General features: G+C 43.9%; 1 protein-coding gene across 12 annotated transcripts in view; it reads right to left on the bottom strand.

Annotated features, from left to right (window-relative positions):
* Nucleotides 1–775: 775 nt before the first annotated feature.
* The window catches only part of MRO (maestro), a 30,024-nt gene continuing 8,927 nt past the window's right edge, over nucleotides 776–21,872 (bottom strand). For 2 of the 12 annotated variants that reach the window (XM_055368542.2, XM_055368543.2), the window contains 8 exons: nucleotides 21,413–21,451; nucleotides 14,570–14,672; nucleotides 12,299–12,445; nucleotides 10,771–10,953; nucleotides 6,994–7,149; nucleotides 5,676–5,783; nucleotides 4,980–5,029; nucleotides 776–3,795 (listed from right to left, as the gene is read on the bottom strand). In XM_055368542.2, coding sequence (XP_055224517.1) covers nucleotides 3,774–3,795; nucleotides 4,980–5,029; nucleotides 5,676–5,783; nucleotides 6,994–7,149; nucleotides 10,771–10,953; nucleotides 12,299–12,445; nucleotides 14,570–14,668 — 765 coding nt within the window. In that variant the 5' untranslated portion in view covers nucleotides 14,669–14,672; nucleotides 21,413–21,451 and the 3' untranslated portion in view covers nucleotides 776–3,773. Of the gene's footprint in view, nucleotides 5,030–5,675; nucleotides 5,784–6,993; nucleotides 7,150–10,770; nucleotides 10,954–12,298; nucleotides 12,446–14,569; nucleotides 14,673–21,412; nucleotides 21,452–21,872 lie in introns of all 12 variants that reach the window. The other 10 variants (XM_055368544.2, XM_055368540.2, XM_063699223.1 and 7 more) reach the window with 9 other exon arrangements.

Genomic DNA, 21,872 nt, shown 5'->3' on the forward strand with positions numbered 1-21,872 from the left:
CCAATCTTTACTGAACACCCATGTCAGGCAAGACTCAAAGCCACATTCTTGGAGAACTAATAAAGGATACGGAGGATACGGAGGCTACCTCCAGGACTGGTGGATCAGGGTAATGCTCAAATTACCAATGGACCTGTCTGAAGACCTGGGCAGCTTCAAGAAGAGAAGAAATAATGTCTGGAGAGTTTGTTAGGAATGAGGAACAAAAATAACATTTCCTGAGCACCTTCTATGTACCAAGCACTCTGCCAAGTGCTCAGTGTGACTTAATTGAATCTTTGCAGCCCAGCAATTCTATACATTGGGTTATTGTCTCCATTTCACAGATCAGCACACTGAGGCTTGGTGCGCTGACTTGCCCACACTTGGCTAAATGGCAGAGCCAGGCTGCATTCTCCCAGCAGCTCTGCTCTACCTCTGAAGAAGAGGGCATTTGGAGTCAGTCCAGGGAATGGCTGATAGAACCAAGGAACTGGAAAGTATTCCAGACAGTAGGAATCGAGGAAGCATCACGGGAAATTCTAGGTTGGTGTCTATTATAAGGAATCTTAGAAGTCTGGCTTGGGAGCCTTAACTCCCAAGTGCTTAACTTGGTAAATAATAGGTGCCTTTGCATATCAAATCATCCCTCCTCAGTAAATTAGGATGTGTTGGCTTTATCTAGAACCCAGGGTTTTCCTGAAACCATTTAACATGCAAATAAAGGAACAAAATATTTACTCTACTGTGGTCAGACAAAATTAATGTAAGTTCAGTCACATAAATAAAATGATAATCAATCATAAGTCATTTTATTTGTCATCAAGTTATATTATCAACAGGTTATTGTCATCAACAGATTAAAACAAAATGTCTCAAAAAGACAAAGGCAAACACATACTATTGAGAGTAAACAATGACCATCCCAGGCTTTCCAAAGCATATATATCACTTACACTCATGGACTTTTTTTTCATTTTAAAAGGGCACTTTGCATGTGTTTTATAACTATGAAAGTAATACATGCTCATTGCAGCAAACTTAGAAAATGCAGAAATGCACAAATATCTGTCTTCTGTACAACATTAACTGCTAGCTACCCTACACAGCTGTTGTTTCTCGCTTTCAAAACATTCTAGTGCTTTTTTATAACGTGTCAAGCGTTCCCCCAATTAAGTGGTCTATTAACTGGAAGTTCACAGGCTTCTGCTCTCATTCAGTAGCAGAATTGGTCACACCTGTTAGATTCTCGGCCTCCTCCTTTGTCATTTTCTCTCCTCTCTCTCCACCACTTCCCTCTCCCCTTTAAGAAAGACCTATCTCAGCCAGGAGCGGTGGCTCACGCCTGTAATCCCAGCACTTTGGGAGACCAAGGTGAGCAGATCACTTGAGGTCAGGAGTTTGAGACCAGCCTGGCCAACATGGTGAAACCCCGTCTCTACTAAAAAATTAGCCAGCCATGGTGGCAGGCACCTGTAATCCCAGCTACTCAGGAGGCTGAGACAGGAGAATCGCTTGAACCCAGGAGGTGGAGGTTGCAGTGAGCCGAGATCGTGTCATTGCACTCCAGCCTGGGTGACAGAGTGAGGCTCCATCTCAAAAATAAAAATAAAGAAAGAAAGACCTATCTCATGAGCACCAGGGACACAGGGGACCAAGCATAGCTCTACCCTGGGCACTTAGCATGAGGGTCGGGGCACTTGAACATACCTTTTTTCTTTCTTTCATTCAACTGCTCAATAAGGTTCAAAATCAATGTTCAAAATTAAGAAATGTCAAAACATTACCTTTGGGTTGGCATTCAAATAAACGTGGGGAAGGGGAAACTTGAAATGCACAAGCATAAAAGTAACCTGTACATTGGTTATAAGGAATGAAATTGATGACCCTCATTTGTCAAAATGGGCTCCTCCCAGGAAGGAATGACAGCTTCAGATGACTTTCTGACATTTTTCCCCCTAATCAACATTCATTTACAGAGTACTTTTGCAGTCACCAGGGAGATACAATGATGTACAAGATACAGCCCTGCCTTCTGTAGTTTCAATCTAACAGAATAAAAAAAAAAAAAAACATAAAGCCATATACAAAAAAAAAACTTTTCAGATAAGATATAAGTGGTATAATATTGCTAGAATGTTCTGGGAATTCAGAGACTCGAGCTCTCCCCTGATTGGGGGGATCAGGACTTTGACCTAGGCGTTGGAGTACAGATAAGAGATACGCGTGAAATGTGTGTGTGTGTGTGCATGTGAGTCCAGGTGGGTGTGTACAGGTGAGCAGGGAGGGGACTCAACACAGAAATAGCAGACTGAGCAAAGGTGAGGGGGTATAGGAGAACAAGACATGTTGAGAGAAGAGAAAGGACCCAAACTTGGCTGAAGCAAAGAGAGTAACAGAAGAAAAGGAAGGTTGAAAGCCTGAAATGGCAGACGGGACATTGGACTTTATTCCCTCTACAATTTGGAATCATTTAGTCATTCAGCAAATGTTCCTTAATCACATGGCCAGGCTCTGTGGTAGGTATGGTGAGAAACAGAAACAAACAAACAAAAAAACATAGTCCCTTGCTCTTGCCACCAAATTTCATGATAACATAAATTTCTGGAAATAGAATTTAAACTCAAAGAGGACTTACGAAGAGCAAAACAAAATTAGCCAAGACAACAGTTAATAATAAGGAGTCTTCTTTGGTTACTTATTGCAGTATGACAAATTATCCCAAAGGTTAATGACTTAAAACAACAATCATTTGATTCTTTGTGCATGCTTCCGCAATTGACACAGGCTTGATGGAGACGCTCGTCTCTTTTCCATATGGTGTCAGCTGGAGTAGCTTCAACAGCTCGGGTCTGGCTGGAAGGGACAACTTGTGTCATGTGTCTGGGCCTCGGACTCTGCTGTGGGTTGGGTGTCTCCGTTCTCCTTCACATGGTGATCTCAGGCACTCTCATTTGTTCCTGGTAGTTCAACTCCTTATGTGGAAGCTGGCTTCCCCCACAATTCAAACGAGGAAACTGCCAGGGTTTCTAGGCCCGGCACAGTGCCATTTATCACAATCTCCTGATTAAAGCAAGTCACAAAGGCAGCCCAGATTCAAACAGAAGGGACTAAATAAGGACATGAGTATCAGGAGGCATGACTCATTGGGGGCCACCAAAATAAAAGGCTACCATTGAATCTTAAAGTCAAATAATCCAACCGCATCTTCCACAATTTTAACCGACAGAGGGACATTAACTGCATAGGTTTTTCTACTCTAGAGCACGTAACCCCACCCATCTCACCCTATCCCCACCTTTTTGAATGCCAGCCACATGCAGCCATTTCTCAGACCACTCACTGATCACTTAATGGAACTGCATCAAGTTTAAACCAACCTTGCAACAAAATTTCAAAGAGGCCAACATCCGGGGAGCGGGTGCTGGGGAGGGGCAGGGGGCTTACAGCTCAGAACCACCCATTTGCTCTTGAGCCTGTGTCCCTCCTAAAATCTCTTGCTGTCATGTTCTTCAGATTCAAAACAGGAAGGAAGAAAATCCATTCCTGCCTGGCACTTGCCACTCTGTCTGCCATCTCCCACATCCTCATCTCGCCTAGGGCTCTCCTCATCCCCACATCTGTGTCACACCACCCTGTCCCTGGGAGCCACAGCAGAAAATTGAGTTCCTCGTTCTCAGAATGCCATTTAAGATCCAGCTGTAGCTTTTATAATCTCCCGTGTTTTAAATTGTCTTGAACAAAACGCTCCGGGTGTGGTCTGGATACTGAATTCAGGGGTGGTACCAGAGTTTCTATAGAAGCTTGGGACGCAACCTGGTTAGAGGGAGGGTGACAGGGACTTAGAGATTTTTCTTGTAATTTTTATGAGTGATGTGATTCCTTGGATAACTAGGATTGATCACCAAAATAATTGACATTAATAGCCAAAAAGTAATTAATAAAAACACTCAGCTCACATAAATTAATAAAAATGTATACTTAGTACATATAAAATCAAAAGTTAACTGGGCTTAGTAGAGGAGCAGAAGCAGAGATGTTTGCATTTGCTTTGTTTTTAACATTTCTAACCATCCATCAGTTATTCCACGGAAAGGCAGGATGGCATCATTATTGAGTATGGGCTCAAGAAGTCAGACCGTACATGTTTGAATTCCAGCTCCACTGTTTACTGAGTTATCTGGGGCAAGTTACCTAATTTCCCTATGTGTTAGCTTTCTCATCTATAAAATGAGAACAGTAATAGTACTTACTATCTCAGGGTTGCCACAAGTATTAAATAGAACTTACAAAAAGCACTTTGACCGTGCCCACTGAATTGTAAGCACTCGATGTTACCTACTATCGTTATCCCATAAGTTATCATGAGCCTGAGGATTTTCAACACATGCTTTATAGATTTTTTTCTCTCTATTAATTCTTGTTTAGGATGATCTTGAAAGCAATGACTGTTTAAAATTATGAGAAGCCAAAGATGCCCCTGCAAGCCACCTTCTTGGTATCTTGGCCAACTTTAAATAAATCTTGGCAAGAAAATGTATCAATAGCAAAGTATCAATAGCAAATACACTAAAAAAAAAACAAAACAGAAAACAAAAACAAAAAAACGCTTAAGGTAACAAGTATTCTCCTAAGCCTCAGAAAGTGAGTATTAAAAATAAAAGCTAGGTGACAGAGATGAACTTAAGAAAGAAAAAGCTGAGAAATAAGCACTGAATCTATATACACTTGGAATGTTTTAAAGAAAGTGTGTACCTGCTCATCAAATTTGTATAGGGAGGAAATGAAATAAGTGAAAGCAGTCTAGAATTTTACTTTAGATATAATCATACAATTCCATGTATTATTTTTGCCTTTGATTGCTCTCACAGCACCCTCTTTTCCATTACAATCCCAAGAGGCAAGCAGTGAGAAGAGGCATCCAGTGAGATAAAACAGGGGAACATGATGGCTCAGCAATGCACTCATACAGAACCATTTCCCTGCTGCTCTGCGCTTACAGAATTTTATTTGCGTAGAAGAACTGCAGGATCTCTGGATGATAGTGGCTCTGAAAGAAATTAGCAAAGGTACGCGTGAGGGCAGGATTCAACAAACTTCCTTGACAATGTAACTAGTAGGCAGTGATCAGTGCAGGGCATGCGGATAAGCAGGAGAGGTGGAGGCATCATCTGTATCCAGCTAGTGACCTGAATTGGAACTGCCAATATATCTTGTGCTTGATCCTCCAGGCGTTTTGCCATTTACGTTGTATGATGGGTCAATTACAATCAAAACACAGTTGGCTTGGCCGGGCATGCTGGCTCATGCCTGTAATCCCAGCACTTTGGGAGGCTGAGGCAGGCAGATCACTTGAGATCAGGAGTTCAAGACCAGCCTGGGCAACGTGGTGAAACCCCATCTCTACTAAAAATACAAAAATTAGCCGGGTGTGGTGGTGCACGCCTGTAATCTCAGCTACTCAGGAAACTGAGGCACGAGAATTGCTTGAACCTGGGAGGTGAAGGCTGCAGTGAGCCGAGATGGTGCCACTGCACTTGCTCTTCTCAGAAAAAAAGAAAAAATAAAAAAATAAACATAGTTGGCCTGAGTCGTTTTAAGGGGGGTAACTCTTTCTTGTGCTTGGCCACCTTCCGTGTTAACCACCAGGAGGGCAGGGACCGGAAAAGAATTCTCTCCTACCCTGGCTCACTCACCAGCTGCCGGTAGAGCTTAGTGTTCCTTTGATCTTCTTCACTCTGGAAGCTGTATTCCTCCTTTAGTTTCAGATATGGAGAACAGGCTCGAAATGTTGTTTTGCAAGCCTGAGAAAAATAATATTACTATTTTATTTATTAGAGAGTTCCATAATCCCAAGCAAGGAAAAGTATCCTAGAGGATTGCACCCAATCTGTGGTCAGGGGCCCACTGAAAGTGTGAAAGTAACTTCCAGGTAGTTTCAAAATTTGAATCTTAAAGGATGTATGCTTATAAAATGGCCATGTCTATAATTTGGGGACTGGTGGGAAGGGCGTAGCTTTACAGTTTAGCACAGCCTTTGTTATTATCCCATCAAAAGTAGTACTGGATTCCTAAATTTAATCTCTCCGTCAGTAACTTAAAGAAGGCAAGTGGTTTGGTAGAAAGCTTTGCTCCCAATTGTTTTGAAACGTTCACCAAGTCCCACTCCAAAGCAGGCCTGAAGTTGATCCAACCTTGTTGGGATGCAATTTTCTCCAAGAATAAAACAAAACTACCAGAAGAAATTAATAAGTCATGGGTGGAGCCCAGCAAGATGGCTCATGCCTATAATCCCAACACCTTGGGAGGCTGAGGTGGGTGGATCACCTGAGGTCAGGAGTTCGAGACCAGCCTGGCCAACATGGTGAAATCCCATCTCTACTTAAAATACAAAAAATTAGCAGGGCGTGGTGGCGGGCACCTGTAATCTCAGCTACTTAGGAGGTTGAGGCAGGAGAATTGCTTGAACCGCAGAGGCGGAAGTTGTAGTGAGCCGAGATCACACCACTGCACTCCAGCCTGGGCAACAAGAGCAAAACTGTCTCAAAAAAAAAAAAAAAAAAAGAAAGAACGAAGGAAGAAAGGAAGGAAGGAAAGAAGGAAGGAAGGAAGGAAAGAAAAGAGAAAAGAACAGAAAAGAAAAGAAGCCATGGGTGGAAATCTATACCAGGCACAATGACAAAAGCTAATTGGGCATGAATAAATATCCTCATTATGTGGGCTGCTGCACCATTGATTAAACCTGTGCCTCTCTGCCCTCAACCCCATTACCCTGAGCTTACCTTGCATTGACAGGTGCTGGGCTTGGGCAGGTGGGGCAGATGGAAACCAACACTCTTTCTCAAAGAGAGATTACACACCAAAGAGGCACCTTGTCAAGGATGCACACAGAAACGCTGCTAAGTATCTACAGCAGTGCTGGCAGGAACCCTAGGGTCTGGCGTCTCAACTCGCAACTCCCTTTATGAATAGCATGGAGATGTCACTCTGTTGGTTGCAGAGTCAAGGTCTTACCTTGGCAACCTGGGGATTTCTGTCCTGTAAATGGATCAGGAGGGAATCTCGTGTCTGCTTAACCTGACTGGTGAAAAATTTTTTCCATTTCCTCCCGGCAAAGGCAGCCAATTGCCCAAACAAAACAAAGGCCGAGTATCTCAGACTGTCGTTCTCCTGCGGTCCCCATCAACAAAATAAGAAAGCCAGATCATTACCAAAAGGCAACTGCATCTGAACACATCACAGCCATCGGTCAGAACACATCACAGCCGTCAATCAGAACACATCACAGCCATCGATCTTGGCTGTACATTACAGGGTGGATGGTGAGATCTCGTCTAAAGCACTTAGCTGGGTGGGTGGGGGTGGCTTGAAGAGGGCCCAAAGGCTTCAATGAACCTCTTCTCCAGCAGACGAGAGGACTAGCCTGGGAAATCACTAGTGCTACTCCCACCTTCCCAGATTTTTTGTTCATTATTTCATGTTTTGGAGATAGAATACATTTATAAACTTCCCAAAATTCAAAATAACCAAAAAGCTTTATAGGAAAAGTAGGTCTACTTCCTAATCCTCTCCATCAGCCACCAAATTTTCCTCCCCACAAGCTAATAAAGTTATGTTTTGTGTGTATCTCTCCAAAAAATAAAGAAGAAAGATGTATATCATATAATCCTTTCCCTCTTTTTTACATAAATGGAAGCACATGCCACTGTTGTTGTGCACCTTGAGTTTTCATCAGTCTGAGAGCTCTTTCTACGTCAATACATAAAAGAGTTTTCATTTTTCTTTTTCTTTTCTGCACCAAAATTCATTCAACCAGTTCCCTGTTTATTACTCCAGCATTTTTGCCAAGTCTCTTCTCTTTGCTTTTGGTCTGAGTTTCTCCTATCTGCAGTGGATATAATAATCATGTTTCTTCCCCCAACACCCTCCCACCTCTCCCAGCTTCCAGTCTGATTGGTTGGTTTGTCCCTGAGTGCATTTCAGTGGACTCCGCCCTCTCTTTCTTTCCAAGTTGAGCTGTTTGGTCCAAGTATTACATTTCCAGTGAGGAGACCAAGGCCCAAGGCACTTAAGGAACTTGCCCAAAATCACACTGTCAGGTAACAGAGCCAGTATAGTAACCTAAACACCTGACTCCTGGTGCACGGGTTTTTATATCAGTGTTTTGTAGTCTAAGTCCTCCTCCAGGTAAACCGGAGGGAGGAGGGCTGGGGTGGGTCTTCACAGTGGGGAAGAAGCACCAAGAACTGGGGGTCACAGAGACCCAGCAAGACTGAGGAGCACTAATCATATTGTGAAGTATCTTTAAAAAATTTAGCACATGATGCATACAGAAATTGTCTTAGGGTTGTTGTTCTTTTTTGTTTTTGTTTTTTTTTTAGAGACAACATCTTGCTACATTGCCCAGGCTGGCCTCCAACCCCTGTGCTCAAGTGACCCTCATGCCTCAGCCTCCTAAGTAGCTGGGATTACAGGCACACACCACCATGCCTGGCTTAGGGTTGTATTATCTTCATGGCTCTATTAGTGAGTGTGTGTGTGTGTGTGTGTGTGTGTAGTGTGTGTGTGTTTAAGTAATTTTAATGGAGAATGTACCCCATTCAAAGCCATACCCTAATGCTTTAAGATGTACAGACACGTAAGACAGATGCTCGCCCCCCCTGGGAGTCTGACAACCATCTAACTGGGAACACATGCACAGGTGAGCTTCATGGCCTCAGATAGTGAAGAGTGCTATCTGTAATGGAGATGTAAACTGTCAGCAAACAGCTCTGCATAAGAATTTCTGTGTTTCTACGTGGCTGGGGATTTCTGCTCAAAAATTCCAGGCAACCAGGGTTTAAAAAAATGGTTGAAGGCCAGGCATATGTCTCATGCCTGAAATCCCAGCCCTTTGGGAGGCCGAGACAGGAGAATCGCTTGAGCCCGGTTAGAGACCAGCCTGGGCAACAGAGCAAGACCCTATCTCTACAAAAACTACAAAAATTAGCCAGGCATAGTGGCATGCACTTGTGGTCCCAGCCACTAAGGAGGCTGAGGTGGGAGGATCAGTTGAGCCTGGGAGGTTGAGGCTGCAGTGAGCTGTGTTCCTGCCACTGCACTCCAGCCTGGGCAATACAGCGAGACCCTGTCTCAAAAAAAAAAAAAAAAATAGTGGTTGAATGACAAACAAGTCCTCGAAGTTCAGATGGTATCTCCAAGAGATTTAAAGCCATCTCCCCGGAGACATCTGCTTACACTTCAGGGTGGTAAGTAGGGACCTTCGCCCGCTCCCTCCCCAGAGAGGACTGGCTTACATTCAAGAACAAAAATCCCTCTGTGTCTCTGGAGCAGGTGAGACACATGTGCCCAGCTCCCATATGAGCTCCAAGTTACATAAGGTCAAGGCCTCTTCTCCCCTTCTGTCCTGCTGACACGTCTGGCTCTCGCCATGTGGCTCCAGAGAGAATTAGGGCGTGGGGAGATGCAAATCTCTCTGGGAGTAAATAAAAGGTCTGTTCGCTGTTCTGTAGGTCTTGTCTTTCAGGGACAGAATAACTGGCAGGCTAACTTGTTAGCTTGCAGTCAGGGTCTCTGACTCTTCTCAGTTTTGGGCTGGACGATGTGCCGGTGCACTTTTTGCTTAGCCTGATTTGTCATCTGGTAGTTGAGTGTAGCCCTATAGTCAGAGGAGCTGATGGCATGTCCACTTCCTGGCTCTGTGAATTTGGGCAAGTTCTAACCTTTCTGTGCCTTGGTTTCCTTGTCTACAAAGTGAAGATAATTACAGTGCCCATCTCACAGGGTTATTGGGAAGATTATATGAAATGATTCATGTAAACTGCCTAGCACTGTGCCTGGCACACAGTGAGGGCTCACTAGATGCTAATCATTGCTATAGCCACATTTATAAGACAGCATTGACTACATGTTAGTCAATCAGTGTACATCATCATCAGTGTACATATACCCACTTCTCTGTTAAGATGAAAACTCGCCAGGTGCAGTGGCTCACACCTGTAATCCTAACACTTCGGGAGGCCAAGGCAGGTGGGTCATTTGAGCCCAGGAGTTTGAGACTAGCCTGGGCAATATAGTGAAAACCCATCTTTACCAAAAATACAAAAATTAGCCAGCTGCGGTGGCATGTGCCTATAGTCCCAGCTACTTGGGAGGCTCAGGTGGGAGGATCAATTGAGCCCAGAAGGTGGAGGTTGCAGTGAGCCGAGATCACACCATTGCACTCCAGCCTGGGTGACAGAGTGAGACACTGTCTCAAACAGACAAAAAAACCCTTGAGGGTTAGAGATAAAATTCTATACATCTTTACATTTCCTCCCAACCCCTAGCACAGTACTAGTCTCTCAACAAGATGTGTTAATAAATAAGTGAATACTAGAGACCTTGTTCCCACAGCAACAAACCACCCGCAGCTCACATTTCTTTCTTTCTTTCTTTCTTTTTTTATTTGAGAGGGAGTCTTGCTCTATTGCCAGGCTGGAGTGCAGTGGCATGATCTCGGCTCACTGCAACCTCCACCTCCCAAGTTCAAGCGATTCTCCTGCTTCAGCCTCCCGACTAGCTGGGACTACAGGCGTGCACCACCATGCCCAGCTAGTTCTTTGTATTTTAGTAAAGATAGGGTTTCACCATGTTGGCCAGGATGGTCTCGATCTCCTGACCTCGTGATCCACCCACCTCGGCCTCCCAAAGTGCTGAGATTACAGGCATGAGCCACCGCACCCGGCCCCACAGACATATTTCTAAGCCCATTTTGATTTCAATAACCCAGAATTTTTCTGATTTACTTACATCATCTAATAAAGTCCTGGTCTGAAGGGTGATATCTATGAAGAAGGAACCCAAACCTTTCCCCTGGATCTTGCCCAGAACGACGGTCAGAGTCTTCATACTCTCATGGATGACTTCCAAATTCACAGGGTCATACAGTCCATACACCAGCAGGTCGAGGACAATTTTCTTATACTTTCTCACCTGTCACCAAGGTTTGAAAAGCATTAATAGCACAGGAATTGCTCCCCATAGGTTGAAAAGCAACCCCACATCTAAGCTACTAATAACCTAGGACTTGAACTAATAGACCAGGGCTTTCTTCAAGATCTGCACAACTCTCATTAAAATACAAATGCTTCCATTAACCCAACCCAAGAGCCCAACTCAGCCTAGGAAGGAAAACAGTGTGGCATGTGGGTGGGTGAGGCTCGGCGGGGCTCTTCAAACAGGGCAGCAGACCTGGGTGATCTCAGGGCCTGGGGAGAACTAGGTACCTTTATAGTGGGGAGGAGACAAAATGGACACTGAAGTTGGCGGATGGTAAAGGAGGAGGTGGGAAAAACATCTTTTACGAAACAAACATTAAATTACTAAAAAAAAAATCACTTAAATTCACCAGGAAGGGTAACAACTGTGAGTTTATCCTTCCTGCAGCTCTGTCTCTCACAGCTGATATTGCTGAGGTGTCATGAGCCTAAGATGACCCTGAATGAGTGACACCCTGAATGAGTCTCCTCCCCTTGAGTGCAGAAGGAACCTGTGACTCGCTTCCAGCCTACAGACATGACTTTACATTGCATAAGACTCTATCTTTTTTTTTTGAAATGGAGTCTCGCTCTGTTGCTCAGGCTGGAGTGCCTGGTGTGATCTCTGCTCAAGCCTCAGCCTCCCGAGTAGCTGAGATTGCAGGCACATGCCACCATGCCTGGCTAATTTTCTGTATTTTTACAAAAATATAAAAGAAATGGGGTTTCACCATGTTGGCCAGGCTAGTCTTGAACTCCTGACCTCAAGTGGTCCACCCGCCTTGGCCTCCCAAAGTGCTGGGACTGCAGGCGTGAACCACTACGGCCCAGCCCGTAAGACTCTGTCTTAGCAGACAGGAGGAGGCAACACCCTCCTGCTGGCCTGGAGGAAGTGAGCTGCCTGCTGTGAGAGAGTGGCCTCTAGGCATCGAAAGTGGCCCCCGGCACACAGCAGGCAAAAAAACAGAAACTTCTGTCCCACAATGGGAAGTAACTGAATTCTGCCAACAACCATGTAAGCGAACCCTGAGCTTCAGGAAGGAATGCAGTCTGGCAGACGCTTGATTGCAGCCTCGTGAGATCCTGAGCAGATGACCCAGCTGAGCTGCACCGGGACTCCTGACCCGCGAAAACCCGAGATAATCAACACGTGTTGCTGTAAGCTGCTAAGTGTGCGGTGGTTTGTTCCGGGGTGATAGATACCTAATACAACAGAGACCATACTCCAGCCCTGGGAGTCTCCACACCAAGGTGGTTGGAGAGGCTTGGGGAGCTGGCTGAGCCCCACTCCCCTTCCCTACCTTGTCAGGGGCTTCATAGGCCATGGTTCCCAAGTTTCTCATTGCCATGTGACGCTTTTTAGCACTGGGGTCCCGAGCTCTTTCTGCCAAGATAAAAAACACATTCTTCAGAGGCTCCCGCTTCTGGAACCTCAGTTTCCAAGAGACCTGGGTGATGGGTCAAAAATGTATTAATTTGGGAGTGTTCAGAGTCATACCCAATCCCAACCCCAATCCCTCCCTCTAAAGAAAATCCCGTGATTGCCTGCTCAATTTTACCCCTTCTTTCTCCTACTAAAGATGGCTGGGTTTTGTTGGAAATGTACTCATTTGGTCTACATAACGAAGAAATTGATGGAGAAAGAGGGCAATAAAGATAGTGCAGGCTGGTGTTGAGGTAGGTTTAGGAGATTAAGGGGAGAGGCTCTAGAGCAGCTATGGGTGTGATAGAAGTTGAAAAAAAGAGGACTTGATCAGTGTTGATGTGATGTGGGAATAGGGATCCGTTTCACAGGGAAAGGTGTGCCGTTACTCCTCAAAGAGCTCCCTTTACCCCTTCTTCTCCAGCTCTTTCCCATTTTTCTGCTCTCCTTTGTAGCCAAATGCCTTGAAAGACATCTATACTTGTTTTCTCCCGTTTGTCTCCTCCCATTGCCTCTTGAACCCTCTGCAATCAGGCTAATGTCCCCTCACCCCTACCCTGCCAAATGACTAATTCCAAGGGTCAGTTCTCAGTAGTCACCTTACTCAACCTCTCAATAGCACTTGACACAATTAGCAAAGCATATCTGCAAACATCTAGTACACATCTACAAACATTTCAGCACTGATCTAGTACACATCTACAAACATTTCAGGATTAATCTAGTACACATCTACAAACATTTCAGGATTAATCTAGTACACATCTACAAACATTTCAGGATTAATCTAGTACACATCTGCAAACATTTCAGCACTGATGTAGTACACATCTACAAACATTTCAGGGCACTTAAAGGATGTCCCAACTCCAGAATGCATGCATCTGAGCATGCAGTTAAGAACAGGAAGAGAAATGCATGCATAATGCAAATTGGGGAACACTGTGTGTCTGATGCAGACACCTGTACTTTAAGAACTAAACTCTATCATGCCTGTAATCCCAGCACTTTGGGAGGCCGAGGCAGGTGGATCGCCTGAGGTCAGGAGTTTGAGACTAGCCTGGCCAACATGGCGAAACCCTGAAACCCCGTCTCTATAAAGATACAAAAAATTAGCTGGGCGTGGTGGCGAATGCCTGTGATCCCAGCTACTTGGGAGGCTGAGGCAGGGAGAATTGCTTGAATCTGGGAGGCGAAAGTTGCAGTGAGCTGAGATCACACCATTGCACTCCAGCCTGGGCAACAGAGCGAGACTCTGTCTCAAAAACAAACAAACAAACACAAACACTAAACTCTAAGTAATTGCAGGGCTAGGGATGGGGCAAGAGATAGGCTAGTCTCTGAGCCTTTGTGGCAAGCCTGTGAGCTCTCATGCAGGAAGACCCTGGTGTGCAGCAGGACCCAGAAGACCGCAACATGTGCTAGAGTCAGAATCAAGATGACGAAATACCCAGACAAGATCAAAGAAGACAAAAGCCACCTCCCCCCCATCCTTAGAAAGGGGCCTAGAGGGGCAGACTGGCTTGAGATTCAGCTATCTCAGTGGTGCTATGGATGAGATTTGGTGATTTCCAAGCTTCATTAGTATTCCTGGATTTTCATTACAGTTCATTCCTTTTTTATCTTATCTTTTTTTTTTTTTAATTTAAGACAGCATCTCACTCTGTCACCCAGGCTGCAGTGCAGTGGCATGATCTCAACTCACTGCAACCCCTACTTCCTGGGCTCAAGCGATCTTCCCACCTCAGCCCTGAGTAGCTGGGACTACAGGCGCATGCCACCATGCCCAGCTAATTTTTGTGTTTTTGGTAAAGACAGGGTTTTGCCATGTTGCCGGCTGGTCTAGAACTCCTCAGCTCAAGTGATCCGCCTGCCTCAGCCTCCCAAAGTGCTGGGATTACAGGGGTGAGCCACCACACCCGGCCTCATTCCATATTTGTATTATTGAGTTAGCAGCAAGTTAAATTATTCTCAACTTATCTTCCTGTCATCCTGTAAACATCCTATCCATGTTAAAAGAACTGTCATCAAAGTTTTTTCAGAAGGAACTTCAGTGGAGCAGGCCTAACTAACCACAGACCAAGCAAACATACATCTTACAAAACAGCTGCTGGGAGGAGAAATTTGTTCATAATATTTTGTGTCAGACCTTGGAAAAGAAAGATATCATTGATGTCCTTTTCTGCTTGGGCTGGGAAGTAGGGATGGAAAGGGGCTGGCCCAGGATTCTCCTCTGTCTTTGGTCCATGGAACTAAAAACAAAACAAAACAAAATCACATGTGCCACAGACACTCATCATCAACAAACATTGTTGTACAATGCATTGTGCTGGGGTAAGAATACAAAGAGGCAGCAATCCTGAGGTCTGTCTTTAGGAACCTTCCACTGTGGTGAGATAGAACAGTCACACAGATGAATAGCAACCCAAGGCAGCCCAAGAGGAATAGCAGCTTGGGGGTCAAGGGGGATCTGCCCTCTAGTTCCCCACTGCATTCTGCAGATTTCTTTTATCACTGTCAACAAAGAAGTAAAATGTAGATTCCCAGGCTCTGCCCACAGAGTTCTCATGAATTGAAATACAGAGTAGCCTCAAATTTTGTGTTTTTAAAAGTTCTGTGAGAATGTAAATCGGTACCTCTTTTTAGAGAGGATTTGGCACTATCTCTTACCACTTTAAAGCACATGTAATTGGCAATTCTTTAATCCTATAGATATGAACACATCATATGTTCAAAGATATACACAAAGGATAGCCACCATAGCACTGTAATAAACAATATTGTGTTCTTTAATGGTTTGGGCAGGGGAAGCGGGAGTGGGGCAGGGGTTTGAGACAGGGTTTTGCTCTGTCTCCCAGGCTGGAGTGCAGTGGCAGGAACACAGCTCATTGCAGCCTCAACCTCCCAGGCTTAAGCAGTCCCCCTGCCTCAGCCTCTGAGTGGCTGGGGCCACAGGTGCATGCCACCATGCCCAATTAATTTTTTATTTTTTTTTTACGTTGTCCAGTCTTGTCTCAAACTCTTGGGCTCATGCAATCCTTCTGCCTCAGCCTCCCAAAGTGTTGGGATTATAGGCTTGAGCCACTGTCCCCAGCCAATGGTTTGAACATAAATAAATTACATATATTACAACTATACAACTTTACAACGACTGCTATGCAGTCACTAAGAAGAATACTGGGCAGATCAACATGTGCTAAAATAATCTCCACGATATAGTGTTGAGTGAAAAGTGCAAATCCATGTGTACAGTATGTTACCACTCGTGTAAAATCAAAATGAGGGCAGGAAATACATATGTACATATACGCTTGCATATGCATAGGAGGAGGAAAAATACACAAGAAACATTAAGAGAGATGGCCTCTGGGCTGGAAATCCGAGGAACTGAAATTGGAGGGAAACTTACTTTTTTCACCTTTTTTGTATATGTACAGCTTGTAATTTTACCATGTGCATGTATTATTGAAAGAATATAATATACATAAATGTAGCTTACCAAGTGATTCTGATCACAGCTTGACTTGGGTCCAACTAGTACAAACCAGCACTTCTCAAACTTTAATATGCACTAAAATAATTTGAAGATCTTGTTCAGAGTGTCTGCAGCGGGAACTCGAGATTCTGCCTTTCTTCCAAGCTCCCAGGGGATTCCAAGCAGGTACTATGCTTTGAGTGGCAAGGGCATAAAGTTTGGTTTTTTTTATTATTATTATACTTTAAGTTCTAGGGTACATGCGCACAACGTGCAGGTTTGTTGCATAAGTATACATGTGAAGGGCATAAAGTTAAGAGCCACTGAAGTCGAGAGAGGACCGTGGGCTGGAACAGCTGGTGGAGACTTCCCAAAGCACACTGGTGAGCTTGGAAGCAGAGGCAGAGCATATATGACACATTGGGAGTCAACGGGATCCCATGCAGTATCGTGGTGATGGTAGCAGTAACAAAATAGTAGGAGAGAGGTAGAAGATAGGCTACAGAGGCTAGTTAAAGGCCAGCTGTGGAGGACTCTGACTTCTAAAGAGCTTGATTTCAATTGTACTTTGTAGATATGAGTAACCTGATGATTTTCTTTTAATTTAGGTGAAATCCGTGTAACATACAATTAGTCATTTAAACAATGTTCTGCAACCACCACCTCTGTCTAATATCAAAACTTTTTCATCACCCCAAAAGAAAGCCCTGCACCCATTAGGCATTCATTCCATATTCCATCCTCCCCCAGCCTCAGGCAATGTTAATCTGCCTTCTGTCTCTATGGATTTACCTATTCTGAATATTTCACATATATAGAATCATACATTATTGTGATCATTTATAACTGGCTTCTTTTTCTTAGTATATTGTTTTCAAGGTTCATCCATGTTGTAGCATGTATCAGTATTTCATTCTTTTTTATGGCTGAATAGTATTCCATTGCATGGTTATACCACAATTTGTTTATCCATTCACCTGTTGATAGGCACTTGGGCTGTTTCCCTGTTTTGGCTATTTTGAATAATGCTACTATGAATATCTGTGCACAACTATTTGTATCTGCTTTCAGTTATTTGGGGCATATACTTAGGAGTAGAATTGCTGAGTCATGTGGTAATTCTTTTTTTTTTTTTTTTTTTTGAGACAGAGTCTTACTCTGTCTCCCAGGCTGGAACGCAGTAGCTCACTGCAACTTCTGACCCTGGGTTCAAGGGATTCTCTTGCCTCAGCCTCCTGAGTTGCTGGGATTACAGGCGCATGCCACCATGCCTGGATAATTTTTGTATTTTTAGTAGACATGGGGTTTCAGCATGTTGGCCAGGCTGGTCTTGAATTCCTGACCTCAAGTGATCCGCCTACCTCAGCCTCCCAAGTGTCAGGATTACAGGCGTTAGCCACCCAGCCTGGCCATCATATGGTAATTCTATGTTTAACTTTTTGAAGAACCACCAAACTGTTTTCCACAGTGGTTACACCATTTTACATTCCCACCAGCAACGTATGAGGGTTCCAATTTCTCCACATCCTTACCAACTTTTATTTTCCATTATTATTGTTATTATTACTAGATCCATGTTAGTAGGTATGAAGTGGTCTGTCCTTTGTGGTTTTTATTTGCATTCCCCTAATGACTAATGAGGCTAAGCATCTTTTCATGTGCTTGTTGGTGATTTATATATCTTCTTTGGAGAAATTTCCATTCAAATCCTTTGCTCATTGTCAGTTGGGTTGTTTGTCTTTTTCTGAGTTGTAAGAATTCTTTATATATTCTGAATACTAGACTATTACCAGATATATGATTTACAAATATTTTCTCCCATTCTGTGGGCTGTCTTTTCACTTTCTGGATAATGTCTGTTGTGCACAAAAGTTTTTATTTTTAATGAAGTCCAATTTGTCTATTTTTGTTGTTCTTACTCATGCTTTTAGTGTTAAATCTATGAATCTATTGCCACATCTAAGGTCATGAAGATTTACCCCTGTATGTTCTTTTAAGCGTTTTATAGTTTTCACATTTCTATTTAGGTCATTGATCCATTTTGAGTTAATTTTTGCATATAATACATGGTAGGGGTTCAACTGCATTAGAACCATTGACTTGTATGTGTTTTGTGTTTTATTTTTTTTAACAGGAGAAATGGCAGGCAAGCAGCTGCAGCCATTCTTAACCCTGGCTACATTAGGATCACCTGAGGAACTTCTAAACCTCCAGACTAAGTCTACCATTATCTCTGGAGGGAGACCCAGGCATCAGTATTTTTTAAAGCCCACCAGGTAATTCCAGCAGGCAGTCACTGAACTACAGTGACCAGTGACCAACTGCCTTGGTTTACCCAGGGCTGGGGAGCTTCCAGGGACATGGGACTTTCAGTGCTAAAGCTGGAAAAGTCCTGGCCAAACCAAGACACACTCCTCTCTGATGCAACCTGACCCTTTCCAACAGCTGTGCTTTGGAACATTTGACTCACTTGATCTGGAGGTGCATGGGGACTTGGTTTCTCTGCCATCCTTGCTCCCCGGGTGGATTTGGTCCATGAAACCCCAGGTGGATTTGCTCCATTCTGGAGAGGTCCATGAAAACACTCCCTCACCGCCTAACTTCCAGGACCTATATCTCCTTCATATCTGGCCAACAGGAATCTTCTCACCACTGCAATGGGGCACCAAAAAAAAAAACCCCAGTAAACTGCACCCCCACCAGTTAGCAAGAGTTTCTCTTTCCGTCAGTTACCTGGCTGAACTGAGATTCTCTCTGTTTGATTGAAGGTATTCCCACAGGCTTCCTCATTAAACCAGTGGTTCTCACACTTCAGTGTGCATCAGAATCACCCAGAAGACTTGTTAAAACACACATTCCCAGGCCTAGGCCCCAGAGTTTCTGATTTTGTGCATCGGCAGCAGGGCCTAATAATTTCTATTTCTAACAAGCTCCCAGGTGACACTGGGATGTGACTGGTTTGACGACCACACTTGGAGAACCACTGCACTAACGGAAAGAAACCACAGCAGTACAGTGTTGCTTCTCTCCAGAATAAAGGGATTTTAAAATTCACATTAAGGATGGAGCTGGAGGTCATTATCCTAAGCAAACTAACACAGGAACAGAAAACCAAGTACCGCATGTTCTCACTTATAAGTGGGAGCTAAACGTTGAGTACTTGTGGACACAAAGAAGGCAACAGACACCAGGGCCTACTTGAGGGTGGAGGGTGGGAGGAGGGTGAAGATCGAAAAACTACCTGTTGGGTACCATGCTTATTACCTGAGTGACAAAACAATCTGTACTTCAAACACCCGCAACACACAATTTGCCTTTATAACAAACCCACACATGTACCCCTGAAACTAAAATAAAATTTAAAAATTTTAAATTCACATAGAGTCAAAAAACATGCTTGGTTGTTTCTTTCTGGGGCTTTTCTTTTAACAACTTCATGTTTCAATAGAACCTAATGATTCTCAGGTCAGATGCTCCAGATCAGAGCCGACAGGTGCCTGACAACGGGTACAGGGAGCCTAAAAGACGCAAAACTCCTGTCCCATGTTGAACGAGGGGTTGAACACAATCTTACTTTAGACAAATAGGATTGGTTATTTATATTAGCATACTTGTGAATTTTAATAGCATTCAGATTACCTTCAAATTAAAAAAAAAAAAAACTCAAAGTGGAGGTAAAGCTGTCACCCGACTGCCCCCAGCCCGACTCGGGCCATCACCATCTGCCCCTGCAGCCAGTGAAGGTACTGCAGCCAGTGAAGGTAGGGGCGGGGAGGAGAGCCATGACCCACGGGAATCAGGGCAGTTGAGAAAACTGTTCTTGGTGGCCTGAGCTTTGAAACTACAGAGGCCTGTTTAAGAGACCATTTTGAGGAATGGGGCACACCCACAGATTGTGTGGTAAGGAGAAACTCCCAAACAAAACATCTCGGGGGCCTTGGTTTTGTGACTTACGCTCGTGCAGCAAAGTGTGCTCAACCACATAAGGTTGATGGGCATATAGCGGAACCAAAGACAGCTGTTTCTAGAGAGGGTTCTGTAAACCCTGGATGGTGCCTATCCAACAGTAAAGAAAATGTTTGTTGGGAAGTAATAAGGAAGAGACAGAAGAATATAATTTGAGAGACTCCTTTGAAAAGTGTGACAAGATTGAAACCACAGAAGTTATGAACCAGTCACGGTGGCTCACGCCTGTAATTTCAGCACTTTGGGAGGCTGAGGTAGGCAGATGACTTGAGCTCAGGAGTTTGAGACCAGCCTGACCAACATGGTGAAACCCCCGTCTCTACTACAAATACAAAAATTAGCTGGGCATGGTGGCACGTGCCTGTAATCCCAGCTACTTGGGAGGTTAAGGCAGGAGAATTGCTTGAACCCAGAAGGCAGAGGTTGCAGTGAGCTGAGATCATGCCACTGTTCTCCAGCTGGGTGATAGAGCGAGACTTCATCTCAAAAAATAATAATAAAAAATAAAAAAGTTATGGAAGCCAGGCAGAGTGGAAAACAGAGAGGATTTTCTCTTGTAACTTTTGATGATCATGAAACAAATGATGAAATTGTTATTCAGATATACCACGCCATTAATGGGCATAATTGTGAAGTAAAAAGTGTCCTTTCTAAATGAGATGGAGTCTACCAGGTCATAAAGAGGTCATGGAAGTGGATCTGGCAACTTGGCTGGTCATGGAGGAAACTTTGGAGGTGGTGGAGATAATTTTTGCCGTGGTGGGAACTTTGGTGGAAAGGAGGCTATGGTGGTGAAGGTGATGGTAGCAGAGACAGTTATGCAGGAGATGACAGTGGATAGAATGGATTTGGAGGTGATGGTAGCCACTATGGGTGGTGATCCTGGTCATAATAGTAGAGGGGGCCGTGGTGGTGGTGGACCAGGATATGGAAACCAAGGTAGTGGATATGGTGGCAGTGGTGGATGATATGATGGTTACAATGAAATTTTGGTGGTGGTAACTATGGTGGTGGTGGGAATTATAATGATCTTGGAAACAGCGATCAAATTATGAATGCATGAAAGGGGGCAGTTTTGGTGGAAGAAGCTCAGGCAGTCCCTGTGGTGATCGTTATGGATCTGGTAGTGGAAATGGTGGATATGGTAACAGAAGGTTCTAAAAACAGCAGAAAAGAAGGCTGGGCACGGTGGCTCACACCTGTAATCCCAGCACTTTGGGAAGCTGAGGTGAGCAGATCACCTGAGGTCAGGAGTTCGAGACCAGTCTGGTCAACATGGTGAAACCCCGTCTCTACTAAAAATACAAAAATTAGCTGGGCATGGTGGCGGGTGCCTGTAATCCCAGCTACTTGGGAGGCTGAGGCACGAGAATCGCTTGAACCCGGGAGGCAGAGGTTGCAGTGAGCCAAGATCATGCCCCTGCACTCCAGCATGGGGGGTAGAGTGAGACTCTGTCTCCAAAAAAAATAAAAAAAAAATAAAAACAGCAGAAAAGGGATACAGTTCTTAGCAGGAGAAAGAACAAGAAGTTTGGGAAAGCAGCAAGTTACCTTGAAACAGTCGTCCCAAATGCATTAGGAACTAAAAATCTGCCATGGAAGAAACGATGATACATAGTTAGAAAAGTTACTGCAGCTTAAACAGAAAACCTTTCTTGTTCAGGACTGTCATAGCCACAGTTTGCAAAAAGTGCAGCTATTGATAATGCAATGTAGCATTGGCTAGATGAACATCCCTATGGTCTTTTATCTGCTATAGCTTTTTCTTTTTCTTTTTCTTTTCATTACATCAGGTATATTGCCCTGTAAATTGTGGTAGTGGTTCCAAGAATAAAAAATTAAGGAATTTTTAACTTTTCAATATTTATATAGTTCAGTTTTTCCACATTTCTGAACAGACACTTTAACAAAATCGTTTTGAGGGTGTTTCCTCGTGAGTTAACAAATAAAGAAGACCATTGTGAATTACTGCTTTGCATAAATTTTGCTAACGTTAGCTGTAAAGAAACAC

The sequence above is a fragment of the Gorilla gorilla genome, chromosome 17 (assembly GCF_029281585.2).
Source record: "Gorilla gorilla gorilla isolate KB3781 chromosome 17, NHGRI_mGorGor1-v2.1_pri, whole genome shotgun sequence".
Classification (NCBI taxonomy): domain Eukaryota; kingdom Metazoa; phylum Chordata; class Mammalia; order Primates; family Hominidae; genus Gorilla; species Gorilla gorilla.